The 12,039-nt window shown below is 36.1% G+C and overlaps 1 protein-coding gene across 1 annotated transcript in view; it reads left to right on the top strand.

Annotated features, from left to right (window-relative positions):
• Positions 1 to 1,376: 1,376 nt before the first annotated feature.
• LOC306864217 (integrin alpha-1-like) overlaps positions 1,377 to 12,039 on the top strand; it is a 51,836-nt gene continuing 41,173 nt past the window's right edge. The window contains exon 1 of the mRNA XM_079408054.1: positions 1,377 to 1,609. Within this exon, the coding sequence (XP_079264180.1) occupies positions 1,567 to 1,609 (43 nt within the window). The 5' untranslated portion in view covers positions 1,377 to 1,566. The remainder of the gene's footprint in view (positions 1,610 to 12,039) is intronic.

Here is a 12,039-nt window from a genome sequence, read left to right as displayed (position 1 = left end):
CGAATGTTCATTTGAATTGAACTTGTGACCATAGTTGGCTAACGATGGTTTTGGGAAACGCACCCCAGGTTGGACCAATTTAGAGCAGCTAATTACAAGACTAGACTAAATGATGACCATCTTGGACTGGATAATAATTATTTTAGACTGGCTAATGACCAGATTAGACCCGTAAATTACCAGGTTGAACCACCTTAGACCAGCCTGAACCAGCTAATGACCATCTTGGACCAGTTAATTACTAGTTTAGACCAGCTAATGACCATCTTAGACTAACTAAGGAATAGTTTAGACTAGATAATTACCAGGCTAAACTCAACCAGCTAATGACCATCTTGGACCAGCTAATTACTAGTTTAGACAAGCCAATGACCAGCTGAAGACCAGCATAGACCAGTTGATGATCATTTTAGACCTGCTAATGACCATCTGAAACCAGGTAATGATCAAAATAGTAAATTACCATCTGAGACAGCTAATGACTAGTTTAGACCTTATTGAGCAGTTTAGACCAGCTTAATAACCAACTTAGACCAACTAATTACCAGTTTAGACCAGTTAATGACTAGTTTAGACCAGCTAATTACCAGGTTAGGTTAGTTTAGACCAGCTAGTGACCACCTTAGACAAGCGTATTACCAGGTTGGACCAATTAATGATCAGATTGAACCAGCAAATGACCATCTGAGATCGCTAATGACTAATTTAGACTGGCTAGAGACTTGTTTAGACCTACCTAGGTTAAACCAGTTAGTGAGCAGTTTATACCGTCTTAATGACCAGTTAGACCAAATAATAACTAATTTAGACCTGTTAATGACCAGTTTAGATGAGCTAATGACCACCTTACACCAGTTAATTACGAGGCTGGACCAGCTAGTGACTGGTTTAGACCAGTTAATGACCAGTTTAAACCAGCTAATGACCAAGTTAAACCAGCTAATGACCAAGTTAAACCAGTAAGTGACCAGTTAATGACCAGCTAAGACCAGCTAATGACCAACATAGACCAGCTAATAACCAGATTAGACCAACTAATGACTAGTTTAGACCAACCAGTGAACAGTTTAAACAAGCTAATCACCATCTTAGACCAGTTAATGTCCAGTATAGAATAGTCAAATATACATAATTGCAGGCTAATACAAAAAAAAAAATAATAATAATAAAAATATCATTATTGTTATTATCGGTATTATTTTAATTATTTGTGTACACGTTTGTAAATGTGTACATGCTGTATATAATGCTACTAATGTTGCCTAAGACTCTGCTAGTACAGCTACTTGAATGTGAAAGAGTGAGAGTCCTCCCTCAAAGCCCAGCTAAACCCTCCCTCACTGTCACTCATACTTTCAAACACGCTTTGTAAAGTCAGTCAAGTTCAGGCAAAAGGTGTGAGACTTGCACTGGGACGTTGACTTTGCGGATGAAATGCCCTCTAGCTAACTCTGAGAGTAACTGAATCGAGTGTTTGCCTCCAGAGACTTGGCTGCTGCTCAGTTGAGCGTCTGCGCTTCCAAGGAAAGGAGCCTTGTATCCAGGCTCTGACAGCGAACCGGGAAGATGCTTTCTGGAGTCGTTCATTTCACACTAGCAGCGCTTTTGGGTAGGTTTTTTATTTTATTTTTTTCATTGTGTCTTATTTAGCCTGTTTTCGGTCAAATGTTTGATAATGATAATGTCCAAATCCTGAGCGCGAAACTGCGCGCGTTGTTTATTCGTTGCATGTCACTCTATTTTCCAAAGACCATGCATGCATTATAATGTATTATTGATCATGTGTGTTATATCCACTTTGACAGGCTGCGGTCTGTTAGTCTGAACACAAGTTATTGTTATTTATTTTCGGGTAGACGTAGAGAACATTACTTAACGCACGTTTACGCGGCGTAAAACGATTTTTGCGCACCACATGCTTGCACAGTGTATACAGTATGTGCATGTAAAATGTTACAACGCACTTTTAGTCTTACATTAAGAGCAACTGGCTATATTTATCAGACTTTTTTATTCCCTACTGCTTTCTCATATTATTATCACCATCACACTGACATTCTGCATTCTGGTGCCCTCTGTCATTTTTTGCTAAATAAAAATTTGCAGGCATGAAGACATAAATATGACTTCTAAGAAAAATTATTGAAAACATGTACTCTCACATAAGATAAAGACTCCAGTTACATCAGTCTCCTATTGAAGAAATAATAATAATAATAAAAAAAACATTTTTATTCTACATGTAGCTGGTTGCCCCATCATGGCAGCTGGCATGTTAAGATCACGACTTGCTGTGCCATGCAATTGAAGAAGTTTCTAATCATTGCAGTAACACACACACACATATATATATATATATATATATATATATATTTTTATTTTTTTATTTTTTTTATTTATTTTTTTTACTTTATATAGCACAGAGTCTTTCAGCCAGAGTGTTACACAAACTTCTTACATCCAAGCCAATGCCAAGCCAAGGTGTCAGTATACAGTACAAAACCGTCAGTACTATTGACATTAATAAGAGCCATCTAAACAAAAATAAAAACTTCCTAATGGCACCTCAAAATATAAATCAACATTTTGGCTGTTGTTCACGAAGCTGAATATAGGCAACTTTTAAAACACTTTTCAAGTAAACATTTAATTAATATTAGGCTATTAAATGGCATTAGGAAGAGCACTTTTGTATAAAGAATATCAGTGTTCCCTCCCTGTTAGTTTAACCAAATGAAGACAGCTCAGATCTCCTTGGGTGCAGTTTCTTAGGAATGCATGTGATGAAGGCTCGTGACCCACGTTAAGGAATTGAGTTGTGGATGCAGCTGCAGTTAGAGGTTCACATTGAATGAATGAATGATGCATTTATATAGCGCTTTAATTGACTCAAATTAGGTGCAGGATCATCACACTGTCGCTTCATCCATGCACTTAAAGGATCAGTTTACCTAATAATGAAAATTTGCTGACAATTTACCATCCTCAGGCCATCCAAGATGTAGATGAGTTTGTTTCTTCATTGGAACAGATTTGGAGAAATTTAGCATTCATCACTTGCTCACCAATGGATCCTCTGCAGTGAATGGGTGCCGTCAGAATGAGAGTCCAAACATCTGATAAAAACATCACAATAATCCATAAATAATCCACTCAACTCCAGTCCATCAATTAATGTCTTGTGAAGTGAAAAGCTGTGTGTTTGTAAGAAACAAATCCATCAAGACGTTTTTAACTTCTAACCTTTGCTTCTGGCTAAATACGAGTCATCTATTTGTATTGCTGTCTCCACTGAAAAAGAGTTGTCTCGTCTGAATCAGGAGACAAATATGCACAGATCAAGCACCTTTTACAAATGAAGTCAGAAAACAGTTTTAAACAAATATAAGAGGACACCAGGGGATGGACTTTTTTTTTGCTGGAGGAAGCGCTATTATGGATTATGGACTGGTATTTTGGCCAAAAGTTTAAAGTTAAAATTTAAAGTTTAAAAGCAAGCAGCTTCTCACTTCACAAGACATTAAGTGATGGTCTGGAGTTGTGTGGATTATTGTGATTTTTTTTTATGAGCTGTTTGGACTCTCATTCTGACGGCACCCATTCACTGCAGAGGATTGATTGGTGAGAAAGTAAAGTAATGCTAAAATTCTCCAAATCCGTTCCCATTAAGAAACAAACTCATCATGCATGCCTTCTGTGTGTGCTTTGTGTATAAAACGCTTGCACTGTCTGGGATAAAAATTAATTCATTGAATGCTTAACAGATTCATAACAGCAGAATGGTTTGTGCATGCTGTTGCCTTTGAATTCAAAGGCATATTTCACCCCGAAATGAAAATGTCATCACTTACTCACTCCTACTTTTTTTTGCACTGTAGAACACAAACAAAGACATTTAAAAAAATATATCTCAGTGTTTTTTGTACATATAATGAAAGTCAGTGGTGTTTTGGACCACATTTACTTTCATTTGGACCACATTTTTACTTTCATACAAGGGCAACAACATTTCTCAAAATATCTTCTAATGTGCTCCACACTTAAAAAAACATGAAGGTGAGTAAATTACAACAAGATTTTTCATTTTATGGTGAACTATTCCTTTAAGGCATCTTCAACGCAGACTCATTAAACATGTTTCACTTCATCACTTTGTCTAATTTAATAAAGTGAACCAAAAATAGTGTCATTAGGAGATGAATGGTCAAGTGTAGAGCGAGACGGGTTTAAGTTAGCCATCTGCCACTCTCCTCTCGCTGGCATGAGAAGATCTCCACAGTTATAAATCCAAAGCACTTACTGGCAAGGGCTTCACGTCTCCCAGAAAACCTTGCTTTGAACTGTCTTCTTCCATACTTGGAGACTTCAGATTGCCGAATGCATTCCATTACATGCAGACAAGTCCCAGTCCTTTCAAAGGAAATGCTCTGACTCATAATTATAGTAGAAGATGGTTGTAGACAGTTGACAGTGGTGTTTATGTTTATTTGTGCTGCTAGAGTTCCTTAGAGAAATAATCTCCAGACCTGGCAAATTTGGAGTTGATGGTACCCAATGAGGAGGTCAAGAGCGGGTTGGTCATGGTAAATGTCATAGTGGCATCAATACGATTTGGCAAACCACTTACTTGTCTGAGAACTGGCACAGAATGGTCAGTTCGGTTTAAATAATCATAATAGACATAATTACCGCTTTGGTCAGCCTCCAATTTAAACAACTACTCAACGAGCTACTGTGAAAATATTCACATTGAATATGATACATGACTACCATGCGATCTGGAAGGTTTCTCATAAATTGTTGTGATCAGGCTCGTTTTTTGCTATTATGACATGATCGCAGGAAGTATTCCGGGTTCCAGGGTATTTTTAACATTCTTGCTAGCTGAGAAAAACATATCCCGTCATCTGCTTTGTGCCAGAGGCTGTCAAATTCTGGAAAAGTACTGTTGGTTGTTTGGGCGGGTGAACCGGAGGCTGGCACATCCCTCACTGGCACACCGTTTCTCCATCAGATATGCCAATGACTGAAGTTTCCATCCCATCTGCACATACTTAGCTTCCTTAGGTTCAAAAACATCTCGAACTATGATCTACAAGTGACTACTTAGAAAAATCGTGTCTTTCGTTTCCAGTCACTTGAAAAACGTATGCACTCATAGAATGACATAAGGTTTAGTTAAATGGATAGTTCACTTAAAAATAAAAATCAGTTACTATCCCTCCAAACCGGTAGGACTTTCTTTTATGGAACACAAACGAAAATATGTTTTAAAGAAGAATGTTTTAACCGTTTTTGTCCATACAATGGACATAAAACAACATTGGACCCCATTGAGTTTCATTGAATGGACAAACAAGCCCGATCTCATGGCAATTTGTACATATTTTACGAGGTGGCTAATTCGTACGAATTCGTACAAACTTACTCGTACAAATTCATACGATTTTTTCGAAATCGTACGTATTTTACAAGTTGCACATTTCGAATGAATTTGTACGAATGACCTACACCTAACCCCACCCCTAAACCTACCCATCACAGGGGTCTAGACAAATCGTACAAAATAGTACGAATAAGCCACCTCGTAAAATACGTACGAACTGGTCGTGAGATAGCGTTGGACAAACAGAAGAAATAAAGTCCTAATAATTTGGAATGACACAACATCCTCAGTAAATGATGACAATTGTGCACAAGACCTGGGTACTCGTTTATAAAACTCTCAGTAGATTTCATCCTAAAAGTGTACGTACGCACAAAAGCTAGATTTTGCGTACGCGTGAATTTTTTCAGATTGATAAAACCATGCGTACGCCAGAACCTGCGCAAAAATCCCTTTATAAATCCCAGTCAGAGGAAAATTGTGCGTACATGCATCTCCACCCCGACTCCTCCCAGAAATCACCATATATGGAGCTTACAACGCCTAGTTTTACTATGCATAAACTAATTTGCATATAATTTCCATGTATATTCTCATCCACGTGACAAATAAGGTACGAATAAGGAAATATGAGATCCTGACTGTAATTCCATTTGGACCGTAGCCTACATATTAATTTTTATTGCTAAAGATTATCCGGTATCCTTGTTATGTTTTATAATAAATCTATTAAAATATCCATAAAAACAAAACGGTTTAAAATAGTTGATCTCATTCTTTTACACTGGTTATATAGTATTTCAATTCAAATCAAATTAAATTTATGCAGTTTTGCTGATAAAGTTCCCATAAGCTGAACATCTATTTTTAGTGGAAACAGCTAATAGGCCTATATTTTTTGCAGTGTATATACAGTTGTCTGACTCGGCGAAATACTGAAAGTATTTTAAGAAGGAACTGTGCAAATCTTACCGATTTCCTTTAATGGTATCCTTCAAATACAGTGGTATTTTTTATAATGTTTTGGAGATGCCTTTATATGACATCAACACGTCCGTGCAGCTTTGGTTGTACAGTAAGATATTATCATTGGTCCTATGGACAATGGACTGACCGTTCGACCACCGTATCCAGCTATGTCCACCATAATATCGAAATAAGTGCACATAATGATCATTGTTCTCAATGTTCGCAAAAAAAAAAAAAAGATCTGCAGTTTAGTTTAAAAATGAATTATTGTGGACCTATAGCACTGTCATTAAAACATAGGATGCCACATGAAAAGTGATCAAATGCATCCACTATAAATTGAATTTTGTTTAACTTCTGCGTAATTACTTTTTGTAATTTCAGTGCTTAATGAGAGCGGAATATTTATTGTAAATGCATATCAAAATGAAAACACAGTTTAAAATCATTTACTTCATTACTTTTCACTCCAAAAGAGTTTGTACGCATGGTCTAGATTAGAATGTCTGTACGTTTTATTTTTTATAAATCCAGATATGTGCGTGGAAAATTGCTTACGCATATTATACGCATACACAGCATTTATAAATGAGACCCCTGAACTTTTAGTGTGAAAGTGCATCTGACTTTAAAGCTTGTCTTTGAAGTGGTTCGGTTTCCTAGGGAGCAGTTTCTTGTACATTTGAAACAAACACTTGTGACCTTGTACACCTATTTAAAAAAAGAAAGATGCACAGGAAGTCACACTTCTGAAACCAGAAGACTATCATTGTTCGCTTTAGTTCAGAGGTCTGCTGATGCTTTTGCACATCTTTGTAAGAGCTATAAAAGCAAACTACAGAGCTCATTTTTCTGATCTGCTAGTGCAGATTTCATGCATTTCACAGTTTTCAGTTCAAAACTTAGTATGTAAATCACACATTGCCTTCAAAGACAGACAGATGGACCGAACACTCATTACACTCTGTCAGATTTAATAAAAAACAATATGACTATGGCCTCTTACAGTGAATGAGATTTCACAGAGCAGCCTCTAAACATTTTAAGCCTTGCAACATAATACTGCAGCAATCTATATACATTATAGTGATTATCCTGGTAAATAGAAAGCTAAAAAAAAAAAATTGTGCTTACAATAATGTGTTAATTAACATTATTTGAGGAAAAGTAGCTTTGGAACTAGTAAAACTGTTTGTTTGGATATGCATTACCGTTTCATTACATTTATGTGATGAAAACAGTTCGTATGACAAATGTGTGATCGCATTTATTCTCAATCAGCATCTTATCTCCTGTCTGGATCAGGAAAGAAGTTACTGTACTACATTGCACTGCTTTCTGTCATACACCTTCCAGTTTACCACAGAAAATGCAGTGGCTGATCACATCTGACACAAATGTTTGGGTGCTACATAACAGGAATGAGCCGGGCAGTTACAGGGTAGGAGGTGAATAGAAAGAGGGATTTGTGATGTCAGCCGAAAAGGAAAAACGCTTCAGAAGAGCTTGTTCTTGGTAAAGCAGCATTTCTCAAAATGAGAACCGTTGCAATGAAACATTATAGGGGAAACCCCTTATCTCCCATAAAATGTTCAACATAACGAGCCAGACATTTAGAAGCAGCTATATAACATGACCCCAGGGGCATGACCCGCTGTCCTCTCTCTCAAAGGCCGTAAACCTCACAGCACCGAACAGATACTTTACAGGTGCTATTTCATCTGTGTGTGTTTATGAGCTAGCTGGGACATTGTCAAATGCTATTTTGCATGCTTTGTTTTCACTAGACCTTGAATGTGGATTGTGTTTTTATGCAAATGTAAACATTTGGTTTACTTTTATGTTTTGAACATTTGCTGTTTCTGATGTAAATGTCACTAGGGTAGCATTACCTAGCTGACTGACATAGTGTGTGGGGATTTTTTAGGTTTTCTTTCTACAGTTACATTGTTACACCAGTAGTACCATCCAGGATAACTAAGCAAGCTTTGACTAAAACAGACACTCCAGCTGAGAGACATCAGTCAGTCCATGATGGAGGATTGTGTTAATTTCAGCTGCATGTAAAACGGCAGTCCCGGGAAATGTTGGCATCCAGCGCTGCTCCAGGAAGTGAGCTGGATAATGTCTGCTGCAGAGAATCGAACTCCCCTCCAGCAGGACAGGCAGAACAGCCTAACTGTTTCCAGAGCCGCTTTAGCATGTGACATTCTGTGATTAGCCACGGGGACTGTTTCGCTTTATTCTCATGCCGCAGATAAACAGCCTAACCTTTTCCTTTTGGAAGGAGGGCAGCGCTATTTATTTGACCTAATTTGTAATAATTGCTAAAACATCTATTTGTATGGCTAATTTTGCTTTCTGATTGGAGGCGATGTCATGAATATGGGAAAAAAATATACACAGTCAGAAATGTAGAATAATTAATTTTTTATTGTTTTTAAAAGAGGTTTATACTGACCAAGGCAGGATTTATTTGATCAAAGATACAGTAAAAACAGTAATATTGTGAAACATTATTACAATTTAAAAGAACTGTTTTCTATTTCAATATATTTTAAAATGTAATTTATATCTGTAATGAAAAGCCAAATTTTCTCACTTGATCCATCAGAAATAATTAAAATGTGGATAATACTGGTGCTCAATTCCTAATAATAATAATAATAATAATAGAGTTTTTTTATTTTTTATTTTTTTTAATATTTTTCAGGATTTTTTATTTTTTTTTGAATAGAAAATGAAAGAAATTGCATTTGTTTGTTTTTTGTAACACTATAAATGTCTGACTGGGTTAATGGCTGTTCAAAAATCAGCTTTCTCATCACAGGAATAAATGACATTTTAAAATATATTCAAATAAATACAGTTCTTATAAATTGTAATAATATTTCACATTATTAATGTTTTCACTGTATTTTTCATCAAATAAATGCAGCCTTGGTGAGCAGAGGCTTTTTTTTTTTTAAAACATTGTAATAAATCTTAATTATTCCAGACTTTTGATTGACAATATGTATTTTTGTTCTGACCAAAATAAATGCTAAATATATTGTGTCAGTGGAAAATATATTTAATTTCAACCTTCAAATGCCAAAATGTATTACAAAATGAGGCAAAAAAAAAAAATACATTATGTATTTTTTAAATATATTTATACAAAATATACAGGAAATGTATGTAATTAAACATGCAAATATATTTATTTATGCAAATATTCTAATTTTAAAATTCAAAATTTATATGAACATATTTAAATATATTTATAAATATATACGAAAATATGCTTTAGTCATATGGTTTATCATGACGTTAATCGTTCACGCTCGATTGTTTCTTTACTGTATTAGAAAGTTATACTCTGGCTGTTATTTTTTGGGTTGAGATGCAGGAAGTGACCCGCTTTGCCCTGCGCCATGTACTTTTAGTCTCAAAACATTTGTGTGTGATGCTTGAGCAAGCTTGGGTTGCTGGCCCATCTGTGCACCATGTGGCCGCACACTTACGAAGCTGTGTGGGAAAGGCCGTTTTCAGGAGTGTCTGGGTGTGTTTGCGTGTGAGTGTTTGTAGAAGGTGGGCGTTTGACAGAACATGATCGGGGTCTTTCCCCTGTTAGTGCGGAGGAAACTGGAATGAAAGCTTCTGGAATCAGCAGGGAACATTATGTCATTCTGTGGGCGGACTTTTTCATGGCCAATAAAACGCTGGTCGTCCAGAGGACACATCTGAAGGCAGCATATTCAGGAACAGGATATTGGGGTTGTGTGGTGAATCCTCTAAAGAGTGCTGCCACTTTTGCGAGAAGCATTTCAGTGCAAAAAATGTTGGATTTACTAATGACATGCAATACAACTTAACATGTGCCGAAATAAAATGAATAAAGTCATTATTTTCCAAGCAAACACACCTCCTTCTATGTGCGAATTACATTCACTGCTATATTTGTGGGCATTGTTGCATATGAATAGAGTAGGGCTGTGGAATTCCTCCAAATTGTGTGCAAATTGAAGGCTCTGAAAACAAAGATAGCAAATGTATTTGTGCGGTTGTGCTTTACATTATAGGGGGAAAAATTACGTTATAGTAATGTTTTAATGTCTTTTGTTTATACGTTGAATGTAATTTTTAATTATAATTTTTTTTATTTTTTCTCCCAGATGTAAGATTTTAAGTTTATATCTAATAAATAATGGCACACAATGGCAAATGTTCACAGTTTCTCTAATGTTCTCTAATCTCTATATCTGTAAGTAAACAGATAAAATATTTAATCTTTTTTAGTATTTAATATTTAGACTTAATATTTAAGAAATTTATTTTGACTGCATATCTATAGGGCTTATTATTATTATTGTTGTTGTTGCTTTAAATGTAATTATAAAAATAAAGATATGAATATTTGATCATTATAGGCCTAATAATGATTAATGCATTTTTAATTGTGCAGCCACGTTTACTTATTTTAATTTTACATTTGAATTAATTCACTTTTCCTCAACAACCCCCCATTTGTGAATCCTTGATTTAAACATATAGTATACAAAACTGTAATATCAACCAAAACATGAAAATAATTAATAATATAGTTCAGTCATGAAACTCTAGATGGTCGTTAACGTAACTGGTGATATTCAGAGAGTTAAATGACTTGCCACAAGCTGATTGGTTCATGCTGCATATGCAGCCAATGAGCTTACTGACTTGCATTTATATGGCTGGCTAGTATTCACTTGAGATTCCTGCAGCATGCTTTCAGAATTTCTCTGAAGCCCTCCACCTTCCCCAGCTCCACCTGTATAGATCTGCTACGGGTTATTTTATATGCTATTTGTGCAGCAGCAGTATGTCTTAAATACTCACGGCACCATATTGCCATATGCATTGGCAGTAGCAAGTTCATGTACTTGCTTGCAGCAGCAGCGGCAGCAATAATCTACCACTACAGCAATAATCAACAGCAGCAGTGTAGCAGATCTATTCCGCCAAGACCAAATACATTAACATTGTCATATCCATCACCATCCTAAAATCTTCAGAGAGTTGTCATGATTGAATTAGCTCTTTGGCATAACCATATTTTTAATATTGTTAGTATGTATATACTATCATACATACAGCTCATAATGTAAATAGTGATGTTTTTTTATTTTATCTTGTCTTTTAAGTGCTCTTTTAATAGCCCAAAGAAGTGTTTCCTACACTGTGTGCGTGTCAGTACGTGAATTGAGTCAGATACATCAGTCCCTTTGGCCAGGAAAGAAAGAACGCGACAAGGAGAGTGTGTGCAACAGGACACATTTACTTGATTATCTTGAGATCTGCTTTGTCATGAAAGAGCATGTGAGCCAGACAAAGCCTCAACCCAGGCCTTGTTTCTCATAATCACGTAGCTCTCCCACTGCCAAATGGGCTGATATAAAAGTCTTAGCACAGATAAATCCAACACAACACTAAATCTTAATGTAAGTAATCAGATTTTGGCACTGTCAAGTGACACATGATCAAACCTGAAGGGGAAAGACAGCATCGTTTAACAGGCTTTGACCTTGTCTGCAATGTAAGCATGGAGCACGTCACTTAGATCCATAACGTGTTCGCCATTTTCTTCTTACATCTCCATGGATACCAAGACTTTGCATCACAAACAAATTGGGTGCGATGATAACATTTTGATGATATCAAGT

This window comes from Barbus barbus, assembly GCF_936440315.1.
Source record: "Barbus barbus genome assembly, chromosome: 45".
Lineage (NCBI taxonomy): Eukaryota > Metazoa > Chordata > Actinopteri > Cypriniformes > Cyprinidae > Barbus > Barbus barbus.
This window is presented reverse-complemented; position numbering and strand designations above follow the sequence as displayed.